General features: G+C 43.0%; 1 protein-coding gene across 2 annotated transcripts in view; it reads right to left on the bottom strand.

Annotated features, from left to right (window-relative positions):
• Positions 1-3,817, bottom strand: part of LIN7A (lin-7 cell polarity scaffold A) — a 47,942-nt gene extending 44,125 nt beyond the window's left edge. For both annotated transcript variants that reach the window (XM_005519542.2, XM_088055221.1), the window contains exon 1: positions 3,538-3,817. In XM_005519542.2, the coding sequence (XP_005519599.1) occupies positions 3,538-3,817 (280 nt within the window). The remainder of the gene's footprint in view (positions 1-3,537) is intronic.
• Between the last annotated feature and the right edge of the window lie 10,960 nt (positions 3,818-14,777).

The following is a 14,777-nucleotide window of genomic DNA, read 5'->3' as shown; positions in this document are numbered from 1 at the left end:
AGATCTGTATGCAGCATTTGAGACAATATCAGGCTGGTGAGAGGCCGAGAGTCACCGGACAGCAGAAGAATTGAGGATTAGAAGAGGAAATTGGGCTGCTGAACAGTGAAAATGGATAAAGATTAAGGACAATGCACAGAGCAATGGAGTTAACTGGGCTTTGAGAAGAGCAAGGCAACAGAAGGCAGCATGTGAGGGAAACCTGGGGCTCTGGATAACAAAGGGAAAGGCAGCTACTGTTGGTCATGGAGTAGGGTGAAGCAACGGCACTGTGGAAGACAAAGGACGTTGAGAGGAGAGGCAAAGGCAGTAAGATGTGATGAGAGGCATGCCAGTACAAATAAACACTGTTGGGAAATGCGAGCTAACTGCAACCAGAGCTGTCTGTAACCAGCGTCAACAAAGTTCTTACTAAAGACAGACCTATGGAAGAAGTGAAAAGTAACTCTTTAGGTGTTTTTAAACATTTCTCTTTTGGACTGAAGTGACCATTTTGGGTTTTTTAATGAAGGTAACTTAAGCTGGGAATGTACTTCAAAATCCATGACCTTGAACATAAAATAAAAAGAAAAAAAATTCTCAAGTTTGCTGGTTTTTTGCTTGTAATTTTATTGAAGACATTACTGTAACTTTGTCTCAACCTGAAACAAGGTATTAGCTCCCTATACCTCGAAGGTTTAAGCTTTGAATCTGCCTGGAAATTCCACCAGTTAGCCCGGATGGACACTGGATGGATTACAGATAGGGTGCTATCGATTCAAGGTGCAAGACATTTGCAATAAAGGTAGGAAGGGAGCACTTTCTCAGAGATAAGACTCACTTGGCTGTTGGAAGACACCCAGCAGGCACTTTCCTCTCCCAAAGCTCCCAAATGCCACCTTCCACTAAGTGGTACCACTCCTCCCTATAGTGCCTCCCTTCCTGAAACAGTTGCTGATTTCTTCCCCTATTCCCAACAGAGTACCACGTAAAGGTCAGGCAAAAGCCTTAGAGATTAAATTGTAAGTGATTAAAATTTCCATTATTTTGTGAACTTGTTCTACATATTAAAAAGCCGTAATGGAAATTGCACACATTTGTGCAGGTAGAAAGGCACATGATGATAGGAATTAAGGAAATTAATTCCTGTGCTTTGGACTGAAGTAATCTTCCAGAATATAATTGGCTCTCAATCATTCACACACCCCATGCCCTTCACCTTTAAATGGTAATTCATTTTACAGTGCAGGTTACGAATGCCATTTACGTCAGGCTTTAAGGAAGCTCCCATCTATGTACTAGAATACAGTCAATATATTTTGTCCAAGAGGAGACCATATCAGAGCATAATTCAGATTTCTAATGTATATATACTTATGATGTTTTACCATGTCAGTGACCCATAACAAGGAGGAATGCAGAACACCTCCTGGACAGAGATCAAGCAACAATTCCCCCAGAAACACAAGGTTAACAATACGACCTCCCCTGAAATACTCCCTACTTTCTTGCTGTGCTGAGCTCCTTGTGGCACATGGTGAAATTCATTTGAGGGTACAAGACTGTTCAGGGCTATGCCTAGACCACAGCAGAGAGGTGCAAGGCATAGTGACAGTAAACATGACTCATCTGCTTTAACCAAAGCAGCAGGAATCCAGAAAATCTCAGTATGTAGAACTTTCCCTCTCCCATGACTGTGAAAGAAAGACTACAGAGGAAATATTTGGAAGCACTGGCTTAGTCTAGTTGCTTCTGGAGTTGCTTCAGCCCATCTGCTACAGCTGATGCAGCAGCATGTTACAAGTGAAGTGTACCCCTCTGATGAAATGGCCTTCTGCAGGCCAGGTGTGCTATTTAAATCTATTTCCTCTTGCCTGTGTTTTTGTTTTGCACATCGCACCCTATCACTCTGTGATGTTTTATCTCACACTAATACCAGCCATGGCTGACAACCAGGGAGACTGTAACATTGGCATGCCTGCCAAATGGTTAGGCATATCTTGGACACAGACAACAGATGCTTATATTGAAATTAGGACTAATTTGCATTTTTGTGTATTGTGGAATTTTTAAAGAATAGTTTTACAAAAAGGGATGTATAATTCTAAAATAGTAATATTTCCTTTGAAAAGTCAGGTTTGCTAATGGATTGCCATCTGTTCAACCCTTTGCCAGAAAGTAGATTTGCCCTGCTTACTGAAAACAGTATTAGGCTGAAACTGTAGATTACACAGTGGATTTCTGAGCAGTTTAATTTAAAGTGCAGGCTAACACTTTGTTATTTCAGTAAAAATAACTTCAGCTTTTCCCTTTCTACTAATGCTGGAATCTAAGCCCAGTAAACTGTATTTGGAGTACTTTGTGGGCTGTTTTGCTCTCAATTGGGTTCTAGGAAAGGTGCCTACCCTTCCTTTATAATTTTGAAACTGAGTTTGTGTTTCATTTGCATAGGATTCACAGAAAAAAAAAAAAAAACCAACTCCATCTTACTTCAACAAACCATCTTAATCCTTCAGAAAAAAAAACCCCAAACACTTAAAACCCCAAGGTGCTGGCTTCAATGATGCTTTCAAGAGTACAAGATTTACAGGGACTGGGAGCCTCTTGAAGCCTCTGGGTGTAAGTGAAGAACAAGGACACCTTGGCACTTCAGAATGCTGTACTGGGAGCTGATGGACTCAATGGAGTGGTAGGAGCAAAATTGCTCTCCCTTGTAAGACACAGAAATCTAAATCATAGGATTCTGGTAAACCATGTTACGGGAATAACTGCACTGCAAGGGAGAGAGGTTCAATTTTTACAGCCTGGAGGCAAAAGTTGAATTGTAAACTTCAAGATTTCAGCACCCTCTTACGCTACCTGAATGGGGTTACTGACACAGCCTCAAGGCTGCCCAAACACCAACGCTCTCCCCAGCCGGACCGAGTAGCTGTGCACGGGAATACGCAGAACCGTTCTTTTGCATGCGGACGAACAAGTTGCAGTCACGGATCCCTTCCCCGCACACCCCGGCGCAAGCCCCCCAAAAAGCCGCATTTTGTCGGCAAACGATGCTCTCGTAGAGAGGTTCGGGCTCCCGGACTCTGCCGGAACGGCGCTGCCGCGCCGCCGAGCATCCCCCGCCGAGCCACCTGCGGGGGTGGCGACGCGGGGCCTCGGCGCCGAGCCACGGCGGGGGGCGCCCACGGGGAGCCCCGCAGGGCGGGGACGGCGCCGAGGAGCGCCTCCGGACCGGAGCGCTGATCGCGGAGCCGCGTCCTGCGTCCGCGGCACCGCCGCGCTGCAGGCGGCGGGATACCTGCCCCATCCCGGCCCCTGCCCGCACAAAGTTTTATCTCCTCCGTTTCAGACCTTCTCCCGCCGCCCACCTGAGCCCCGCGGGGAGGCGCTTCCCCGCTGCCCCCGCCACCGCGGCCCCGGGCACTGCGGGGCCGGAGCGCTTCCGCGGCAGCGGCAGCCGCGTCGGAGCTGCGGGGGCAGACCCGGCGCTTGCTGCGGTGGCCCCCGGGCAGGGCGGGCGGGGAGGCGCGGCCGGGGAGCGGCGGCAGCCGCGCTTACCTCTGTCCAGCGTGAGCGGCTGGACCGCTGTCAGTGTCGCCATGTCTGCGGCGGGGCTGGAGCCCGAGTGACGCGCGGCTCCGGCACCGGCGTGGAGTGCGGGGAAGGGCGGGGAGGAGGCTGGCAGGGAGAGGGGGCGGAGGAGGAGGGTGGCTCCGTGGGAGGAGGAGGCGAGCGGGGCGGAGAAGGTGCCCAAGGGTGGGCGGCTCATCGCGCACGGGCCGCCGCGATGCTGAGGGCGCAGAGCGGCCCGGCGCGGCCCGGCGCGGGCTGCCGGCATCGCTGCTGTGCTGCGGGAGCTCGGCCTGGCGAGCGGCCCGCGCCTCACCGCGCCCGCCCCGGGGCAGAGGCCGGGCACCGCAGGGATGGCAGCAGCCCGGGCCGAGCGCGGAGAGCGGTTCGCTGCCGGTCCCGCCGCCCCGGGGATGCCGCAGCTGCCGGCGGAGGAAGAGAGAGGGGCGAGGGCGGGAGCTCCGCAGCGCCGCGGGGCGGGGGGGGGCGGCGGGGCCGGATCCGGCGGCCCGGCCTCGCCTGGGCCGGGGGCGGTGGGCCGGGCCGGGCCTGGGCAGCGGCACGGGGAGCGGTGTGCCTGGATTGGGGCCTTGCTCCGAAGGCTGCCTGCGGGGATGGGAAATCCCCACGCGGAGCCGGGAGAGGCGGTTCCTGGCATTGTGCAGGGCGTTGGATTAAGGGGCATGTCATATAGCCTTTCACCCTTTTGGATGAACGAAGGCGTCGGCCTCGTCAGCCCAGCCATCCATCACCTCTTTTCTAAGCGCTATGCGCGGCCGGCCGTCCTAAAGAAACCCAGCGCACACAGCAGCTCTCCACCGCGAGGGGTAGGTCACAGACGCGTGGCGGCCACCTCTTGTCGGTCAGCTGCAGCTTGTGTGAACACGGAGGCCTCTGTTGAACACCATCCACGAAGGTGGAATTTCACTGGAGTTCTGCGAGGTTTGTCGGCAGCCTTCTGGTTTTTCTGCCCTTGTCGTCCACAAGAAAAAGGAGTGTGGTCAGCTGCCATCCAAAAAAGGTGTGACAGTGTGGCAGAGTTACGATGAGTTTCTGCTGCCTTCTCTTTGGTGGAGCATGGTGTAGAGAAATAAGTGCTTGAATGTCCTTTTTTAAATATTTCCCTGTGTAGCACCTGTGCACCTTAGGCTCGTTTGGAATGCTGGGATAAAGGGCAAAGTAGCATTCTTCTCCTTACCCGCTATTTTTTAACAGACCACAGAGGACTTGAAAGTACAGCAGTTCAAGGTTGCACATGGATAAAAGCTTTCAGCTGCAAGGGTATATAAGCACTAGTGTAAAAAATTAGGGAAGCTATGGAAAAATTGCCATTAAAAGTTTTCAGAGCAGATTAAAAATATAGTTTTCTGTTTTAAAATTAGAGGAGTTTAAATAATGTATATATTAGCCACCCACTTCTCATAAACTGAATTCAGCACAAATTTATCTAATTAACAGTAAACATTAGTGTATTTGGTTATCTTGGCAAGAAAATGTTTCAATTAGCTAAAATATCAAAAGTTGAGAAATCGTTCCTGGCAAACAGTTTTTAAAATCAAAATTAACATCAGGATTAATTAACATTGTTATTATGTAAATTTTATGTACTTGCATAGCAGCTGGGTTGACATAAAGTGTAATAGCTCCTCAAGTAGTCTGTATATTAGATTTACTGTAGATTTACAAGTTACTGTATATTAGATTTATAGTCCCAAATGGAGAACAAATAAACATTTGGAGCTATAGCAACCTAATGTGACAACATTCAAACGGTTATGACATTTAAAAAATCTTTAATAAAGATATAGAAGTGAGTTCAAATAAAATTAAGAGCAAGATGCCAAGTAAATTAGCCTACCAAGCTGCTTTCCTTCATAACCCTCAGACTTGTTTTCTTAGAGTGCTATCTTGCAAACAGACATTTTGAAGCAAAATTGTCATAACAATAACTTCTCTACCAATAAATATGTAGCATTAATGCTAAGAATAGGGTGCCTGTGAAAAGCAATAAGGTCCTTCTGGTTTTGTCTTTTATCTGCTGCTGGTCAGATTTTGTGTGCTCCAAGGACTAATTGGCACTTGGATAGGAGACTTGAATAGAAGTATTACTGCACTCAAGGAAGATGAAAAGCAGCATTTGCTGAAATTAAACATTTTCTAATCAGCATAGCTGTACAGTTAGTTCCCAAGAATGTTAAAGACCTAGATGAGAAATACTTTAAGCAGCTGAACTTTTGCAGAAAATTGCAGTTGTACAGCTGAAATTAGCAACTGGAGAAAGGAGATGGAATGAGGCAGCAGTTCTTGCTTTGCTAAGTCCCAGGAGCAATGAAGGACACTAATAGGAAAAACTGGCAGTCAAAAAAATGAGTACCAACCAGCCCGCTGTCTTAGAAGGTATATCTTTTTGGACAGGAACAACTGGTCTGACTCTTCAGTCTCGTTGTTTCCTTGGCCTGTACTGGAGCTTTTAATTCAGTACCGCATGCTGTTTACTGAACCAATGAAATTAGACTGAATTAACAGATTTTATATCTGCTGCATGGACTATAAACTAACACTTCTATAACAGATAGTCAGTGGTCAGGTGACAGTGAACAAAGTTGTTTCTAATAAGGTGCCTGAAGACTTTTTGTGGCTACATTTTTAAACAAAATTTAGCATTTTTTCCCAATACCTAAAATGTGGTCATAAAGGCTTCCATGGCTATGCTTTTAGATAATACAGATTTTATTATATAAAATAAAGAAATTGCCTGAAAGTGGGTAAACCATGAAAGATGGCGTGCAGAGAGTCTGAGAAAGGACCTGGGGAATCTATTCTTACTGGGACACTAGCTCAGCTTTAAGCAAGAGATTAGACTGGGTATTTTCTGGAACCTTTTCAATATAAATTGTTCTATGGTTCTCTAATAAACTGTGTAAATTACTAGTAAGATTTATCTGAATAGCTGGATTCAATTGTTAGATTTTTTAAAAAATAATGTGTTTTAATCCTGCTGCAAGCAAGCAATGAAGAATGCAACGGTTACTTCAGGACTGGAGATTGTTTTTGGTAGGGATGTTCTTATGTAGCACATTCAGTGTAAGTTCTTTCTGGGATGTTGCCAAAAAGAGAACACAATTTTTGAATATATAAATGAAGAATGGCAAAGACAAACAGGGAAATGATCTTTCTTCTGTATGTAGCATCCGTAAAGCAACTGATCGGAATACTGTGTCCAGATGTGATGTTTGCTTTCCAAGATAAAAAATCTTTACAGAGTTTTGACATGAGGTTGAAGAACCTTAAGCAAAGTTTATCAAGGAAAACGGATAAGAACGAAATTAATCACTGTATGTAGGAAGAGGCATAATATTGGAGGGATTTAAAGTCCTTAAAATTATGGTCTAATGACATATGGTGATCCCATGACTGGAGATTGAGTAAGCTGTGCTAACTGTTCTGGCTATTAGGGTAATATACAGATCAATTACTTGTGATTGCTTGAAATCTTAACAAAAGCAGAGGTCTTTATAAATGGCTTGCTTTGATCTAACTTCTAAAGAAAATACAATGGCAGTGGTATTCAGGAAGTCAGATGAGATAATGAGTATGATATGTTACTCTCACGACTTTTATGACCCTTTGTCTTCCCTCATTAACTGGTGCTGCATGGTCCAGAGAATTATTTCTATGCAGCAAAGTGTAATGCAATGTGGAAAAACCCAGCACCACTCTGAATGCCCTCAGTGGCTGCCAGAGTAGCACATCTAAGCTTTGCATGGGATAAGTCATAGAATTATGCAATGATTTTGTGTTTTAAAGGACCTTAAAAATTATCTAGGTCCACCCCCGCCATGGTGAGGGTCATCTTCCAGTAAAACAGGTTTCTTAAAGCCCCATCCACCCTAGTTTTGAACACTTCCAGGGATGGAGCATCCAAGTTTCTGGGCAACTGTTTCCAGTGTCTGACTGTCCTTATAGTGAAGAATTTTTTTCTGCTATCTAATTTAAACCTTCCCCCTATCAGTTTGTGCCTTGCACTTCGGCACAACTAAAAGCAAAGATTGTGGGAGTGTTGTGAATGCTCAGAGGACTGAGGATTTTTGTCATCACTCAGATTTGGTTTTTGGGTAGCATTTTGCATCTAAAGGGGAAAGCTTCCATTTAAAAAAAAAAAATCCATAGGTTATTTTCCATGCAGTTTCCATGGTAGAACTTGCTATTTGAAAAATTAGATGGTTTAACAGCAGCTTGTTTATTGGACAAAGAGCTGCATTGGTTACTCATAAGAAATGTGAATTAGTGCTTTCTGAGAACTATATGCGTTTCTCACAAGTACAGTTCATTTTGTCCCAAGAGAGCCATGTCATCTCAAATAATATTTCAGGTGAGCTGGATGCACAGCTACCATGGATGCACAGCTGTGTATAGTTCAGTATTTTTCCACTGTACTACCCTGTACCACAGAACTGCACTTCCCTGCAGGACTCATTTTGCATTCTAATATTGTGTAATGGATTAGTTTTTGTAGATTGTGCAATTGCTGTCTTTTTCCCAAACACTGAAATCAATTTGGCATTTTTTTCCCCAGTTTTTCTAAAGATTTCATTGAAGTTGACAACAGGGAGAACAGGGTCAAGCTTTGCCAAAATTCACCTTGGAGTACATTGAAATTCAGGTGCTCTCTTTGGTGAGTTTCCACCTATCATCTGTAGAATCCTGCAAGTGGATGTAGCCTCTTAAAAGATAATCACTGCAAAAGCTAAGAAAAGCAAACCTGTTGCTGGTAGGCCTATGTTTGCTATTGGGGAAAGTGGGTTGTGCCTTGGTGGGCACAGTCCCCCCCTTTCTTTTAGGCAGGGAAGCAGTTTAAAAGCAGTTATAAATCAGACTTTCAATCTATTATTACCTTTGGATACACATGAAATCTGAAACCTGAATCCCTTTTTTATTCTGACTTTATATATTTTGTCTGTATCAAGAATGAGATCATGACTTTGTCAGTACCAAGGACCTTTGAGGAAAGTATAAGTTATCCTTTGTGCAACCATAGATATCTTCAGTTAGTTAGTTAGTTTAATGCCAGTAAAAACTTCATCTGCAAACACTGAACCTGTAATGAAAATATACCCATAATGAATCAATTCACATAGGGTTTTTAGTTATTTGAACAACTGAACAAAAGTATTGATTTGTTTTCCTCAGAGACCAGCATAATGAATTCTCCACATATGCTCTTTGTCCAGTCTATTAATATACATTTTGGATAGAATTTTTTGGATCAATGTGATTTCTTAACAAGAAGCTTTTGAATGGGAAAATCCCCAACCCTAGAAATAAGTAGGCTTGTCCAAAGAAATATGTTAACTGATAGTGCTTCGCTGGGTTTCTCACTGTTTCCCTCAAAACCTCCCTATATATGGAACAACAGAGAAAGAATATGTGGTTGTGAAATAGATACTTACCTTTAAAAAATGTAAAACTGCAGAACATGTAATTTTAAAAAGATTTAGATGAATAGTGATAATTAATAGTGATAGTTTCCAGAAGGTGCATAGTCGATGCTCTATATAACTATGGAGGCATAAGGGAAAAAAAGGAAATGCAAAGACAAATGCACACTTGCATAAAATTGCCACAGCTAATTAATTTGGGAGCATGAACGGTGCAACAGATAACATTATGTATCACAGATATTATCCATCATGTATCATATCTGTCTTGTATTTCCTGATAGTCCTGTGTTAATTTTCATGGGAGATCAGTGACATTATGATATGCATATGAAAATGGGTGGGACCTTGATTTCAAGGAGTTATTGTAATTAACACTGATTTTATTATAGTCTGTAAGTACCTTTTTGAAATCATAAAAATTAAAATATGATTAAGAAGCCCTTTTGGGATCTAGAGTGCATTTTCATATTTTAATTGGAAAGTGTAGAAAAGAAAGCTGCTTCTAAAGATGATGTGTGTACAGCTGTATGAGTCAGGAGAGCTTTAGGCTGGATATCAGGAGAAAGATTTTCACCCAGAGGTTGGGCACTGGAACAGGCTCCCCAGGGCACTGGTCACAGCACCAAACCTGACAGAGTTCAATAAGTGTTTGGACAACTCTCTGAGGTACATGTGTGACTCTTGTGGTGTCCTGTGCAGGGCCAGAGTTGAACTTGATGGTCCTGAGACATCCCTTCCAACTCAGCATATTCTATGATTTTGCGATTCTACTTAAATACATCTGGGGACCAAAATGTCAGGGCAACTGACTATTCTTGTTGAGAATATAACTTTTTCTTAGAAGGAAAAAGAAACAAGGGGAAATATGATTAAGTTGCCTTGGTCTGAGAAGTGGTTTGATGGATATCTCCGCACCTCCAATCAGCATCACTTCAGAGCTGATCTGTGTGACATTGTGATCTCCATGCTGACTGCAATGCAGTTATGCTCACTTGCCAAGTTGCTCAATTTCCTTCATCTGCATCCCGGAGGCAAAAACAGCTTCAGGACTTGTGGGGTTTTAGATTTGTACAATTGTGTGTAGTCCTATTAAACTTGTTTGTCTAGAGGCAGTTTGAAGCCTTAGTTCCTGTGCTGGAGAATCTGTAAGGCTAGTCTGGAAAACATCTGGGCATATTCTATCTTTGCTGTCATTGCAGTTAATTAGTGTGAGAACATGTACCTGAGTCAGTTCAGAATCTAATTAAATGACATATACAATATTTTCTTCCTGGAAGGCCTTCAGGAAAGTATGTACAGATTTAAGGTTAAGATTTAAGGTGAAAACTTATTCAGAAGAGCACTGCCTCTTGGCAGTATACTACAGCCTTGGAGAGGGATTTTTCACAAGGGCATGTTGTGATAGGACAAGGGAGAATGGCTTCAACCCAAAAGAGGGCAAGTTTAGAGTAGATATAAGGAAGAATTTCTTTACTGTGAAGATGGTGAGCCATTGGCACTGCTTGCCCAGAAAAGCTGTGGCTGCCCAATCCCTGGGGGTGTTCAAGGCCAGGCTGGATGGGGCTTTGAGCAACCTGATCAAGCGGGAGGTGTCCCTGCCCTTGCCAGGGGGGTGGGTGGGTTTGAACCAGATGAGATAAGGGTCCCTTCCAACTCACACCGTTCTATAATTCTATGATTCTATACTAACAATCAATATTATCCAACCCACGCTGTTGTTCATCTGCTCAGAGCCCTCAGATGACACCATTCTGGTAAATTTTCTCTTCATTCACATTCAAAGCCATCAACTTTGCTTTAAGTTGACCCATGTTCTTTTCCAGGCCAGAGACCAAATTCTCAATTTTTTTCGCTGTAATGACTGCAGCACTGTCAAACGTTTATATCTAACTTTTTAAAGTAAAACTATTTGAAGAAATAGACAATACTGCTGGGATTAACACAAGGTCATAGGTGTCTTCTGCTCTGGTTGCTCCACAGCCACTGATGAAGGACAAGGCTCATTCTAGCAGCACTCTTGTCACATAAGCAGCTGTCATCAAACAATGAGCCTCTAGTTTTTCTCCCGTTTTCTGTTTAGCGCTTGTGCTGATGGTCTAGACTATCTCACCTAGGCAGTGTTGCAGTAAACCTGTAAGTGCCTCATACTGAAGCTCTGTTTAATGGTCCCATTTCTCTGCACTGGCCCAAGAAACCACCTTTTGTTGCATGGCTTTGCCTAGCCCAGCAAATTCCCTTCAAGGATACATAGTTAATCGTGCTTGACAAGCAGCCCTTGGAGGTAGTGGCTCTGAGCATAGTTCCTGCTGGGTAGTTGCCAGCTTGCTCCTGATAATTGACCTGAAGGTGGGGACGTAGTGACCAGCTCAGGTTTTTACCCTGTGATCTGTTCCCTGCAGAGGCATGGCAATATAAGAGTATCCCTAACTAAAGCCTTCTGCTTTACCAGAGTGAGGTGGCAGGGTGAGAGGAAGAAATCATCAGAAAAAAGCCATGTCCTTGCTTGATTCTACTCAGCTTAGTTTTTCTGAGTCCAGCTTTGTCCTTTGATTTCAGTAATACATTTTTTTTTTTTTTTTTGCAATGCCCACCTGTAGCCTGGCCAGTATATGCACATCATGTTCTGAATTGCCTAGATGCACTGAGGATCAGCACTAAGGGGTTGATTGCATATTATATTATGCTATGATATTATATTAATATTACAAGATATTATATTTATATTATGCTAAGATATTATGCTAAGAATCTACTTCTGCAGGTCCAGCCATGAAGGTAATAAAATTAGCTAAAAAATCAGTGAAGATAGAGCACTGATTTTATGGTAGGGGAATGGATCCTCACAATACTCAAAAGGATTAATCTGAGGAAAGGCAGAACTGTTGATCTTTATTGTCACCTTTCTTTACAGGGAAAATTTCATACACTGAGAGCAAGCCTTTTAAATCCTGTTTTTGTCCAGCACCTTTCTTGCAGTTACACCTGCATTTCACCAGTGTAATACATTTAGTTTTCCTTTCCAGGATCCTCTCCACTACATATACCCACTGAATTTTCTGGTAACTACCAGTGAGTACTGGAGGTCCTCTGTTAAAATCATGTCAGGTCCTATATACAATGACATGCAGCTACAAGAATCCTGGATGAGACTAATACTATTATTAATAGTGTTAATGCTAAGGCCTATCACTACAATTCCTCCTGTTATATTCCTTTTTATCACTTGATGATATCTTATGTGCTAGGAGAGACAGAAGGATTCAGTAAGTCTGAGTGATCAGAATAAGTTTGGGTCTTTACCTCCTGTCTCCTGATCCAGTTTGGCCATGCCAGCTAGGGAATGTCCCCTGATTTTTCCCACTGCTCTGAGTTACTGACTAGAATGGAGCATGAGACCTGTACAATGTCTGTCATTACAAAGGCTGAACTAAATTAGCTTTGCTGAAGCCAAGAGGACTCCATAAGGTTGAACATTTCTGTGTCACATTCTCCAGTGCCGTGTGTAAAACCTGCGCAGGCAGTCAGGCTTTGACTTGATTAGGCATCACTAAGATAATGTCAATGGATTTCAGATGGGAGAACTGGGTATTGGAACACCAAACAGCTCAGAAACTCAGCAAGGACAATAGCAAGAGAAGGGCACCGATACCAGGAAGACTGTGGGATAGGAATTTGTTTGACTTGTCATTTTTTCTTTTGTTCTCTCCTGCAAAAGGTCTCAATTTTGCAGTTAACTGTTAATTTTTTTTTCCTTCTGAATTGAAACTAAACAGACTATTTTGAACATGAGTTCTCTGGCAGCAAGAAGGGAAACTCTTTATCTCATAGACAGGCCAGTGAAGGTTTTTAGATCCATTTTCTTTTTCCCCTCCAGAGATACCTGTGGATTCTTAGTATCCATGCAAAAGAAAATCTGTGTCCATTTTCCTAGGCTGTGAAGGATTTCAAAACTGTCTTTATGTAAAACTACTGAATTTGCCTGTAGTCTGGGATATTTCCAAGAGAGCAGGACTGTTATGAACTCCTGTTATTATTTAAGAAGTGCAGGGGATTTTATGATCTTGATTCACATTGTTCTTCTGGTGCAGGATTAGAAATATAAGGTGTGGAGCTGAAAAGATCTTCCCCTCTATATCCAGACCTTGCAACACCATTCCCCATCAATTATGTGTGCTTTGCACTTTCATTCTATTTAGATGTTGGAGGAGAAGCTTTTCCCAAACACACCGCTTATCTTCCAGGCCAACAATGTAGAAGCATAGCTGGATTTAAGCTCGGCCAACTTAGGCAGCTAAGTAAAGAAAGGAGAACATAGCATATCTGTATGGCAGCCTGAACTCCATGGTCATGCTGAAGGTGAGTGTTCCTGCTTGCAGGGAACACTGCCAGGCAGTGAGAGACAGCAGTCCCGACAGGGCTCTGACACCTTCTATCTTTGCTGTATGGAAAAATGATGTCTGCTGGCAGGGTAGATCCTTCAGTATTTGCTTTGCTGGAAAGCTGACTGAAACTTTGTTGGGTACAGAGTTTGCATTTCCAATCCCTGTCTCACACTTGATTGATCTGAGACCTCACTGAACTTGTCCAGGCCTCAATAGGAAGACTAGTGCCATTTCTTCCATTTACATGTGAGCAACCAAGTCAGACAATTTTTCAGGAGAAGACAGGGTGTTCTTGTTTCCTGATAGAGCAATTTCATGTGCTGATTTGACAGACGGAGCAAGTTAAGCCAAGGGAGAATGATAAAGCTAGTCAAGACCCCAGGATTCAGATGGCTCAGCCATCAAAGTCCCATATAAACACTATCCAGATTTATGTTTGAACTCAATAATCTTAAAGATCTTTTTCAACCTGAATGATTCTTGACTCTCTATGATGGTCTGTCTAGAGATCGATATGAAAGTTTTATTCCCGCCCTCTAGTTTCTTTCATCATCATGCTATTATTCCTTGCTTCCTGCACTTCAGTTAAAATACTATGTTTGATACATCCAAAGAACCCAATGCTACCATTCTTAATGCCTGTGTTGGCATTTCTGATAAAAGCTAAAGGCTGTTTACATCTGTAAATCTACTACCAGATATTCAATCATATATTTTAAGTGTATTTTGTGCTGTAAGACTGGCCTGCTAGGGGAATTCCTTAATATTAAGTGCAGAAAATGCTTTTTAACTGTGTTTCTACAGAATTCAACCCCTGAGAAATTCAGTCTAAAACTGCTTTCAGTGATACGTGCCAGAATTGAATCTTTGTGTATAACAAATGAATTGCAGTGAGCCATGAAGGATATTTTAGGATCCAGTGCTGCCAGATATTGAGCTGTGCTAATTCTCCAGATAGTGGAGTAGGGGAATGCCTCTGTGGAGAACTCCCAGGCTTTTGAACTTGCATTATTCAAAGCTACTTCTCCTGTTCCCACATGAAAATACAAATTACATGGAGTGCAGCAAAAGAAAATACAAAGGGCATTATTTTCCAGGCTTGCTAAACAAAACAGCATTGTGGGCAAGTGAAGAGGAACAGTTAGCCTTTATGCTGAGGATAGCAAGGACTATTTGAGACATAAATTATTAATTGCATTAATTAGTTTTCAGGGTTAATGTTATTATTCATGGATTAGATTATCATCCACGTGGACAGAAGAATTTAAGAAATCCAAGAGACTAGGCAAAGCAGAGATGTGTTTTGCCTGTCAGTGGGTTGATAAATATTTCAATACATAGATGGTCTATACTCTAGGGCAAAGCAAAACTGCAAGTGTTGAGAGTTTCCTAGATAAAGCTTCCA

Source organism: Pseudopodoces humilis, chromosome 5 (genome assembly GCF_049639895.1).
Source record: "Pseudopodoces humilis isolate 2021_Gansu_Grassland_sample_001 chromosome 5, ASM4963989v1, whole genome shotgun sequence".
NCBI classification, from domain to species: domain Eukaryota; kingdom Metazoa; phylum Chordata; class Aves; order Passeriformes; family Paridae; genus Pseudopodoces; species Pseudopodoces humilis.
The sequence above is the reverse complement of the archived record's forward strand: the minus strand, read 5'-3'. Positions and strand labels throughout refer to the sequence as shown.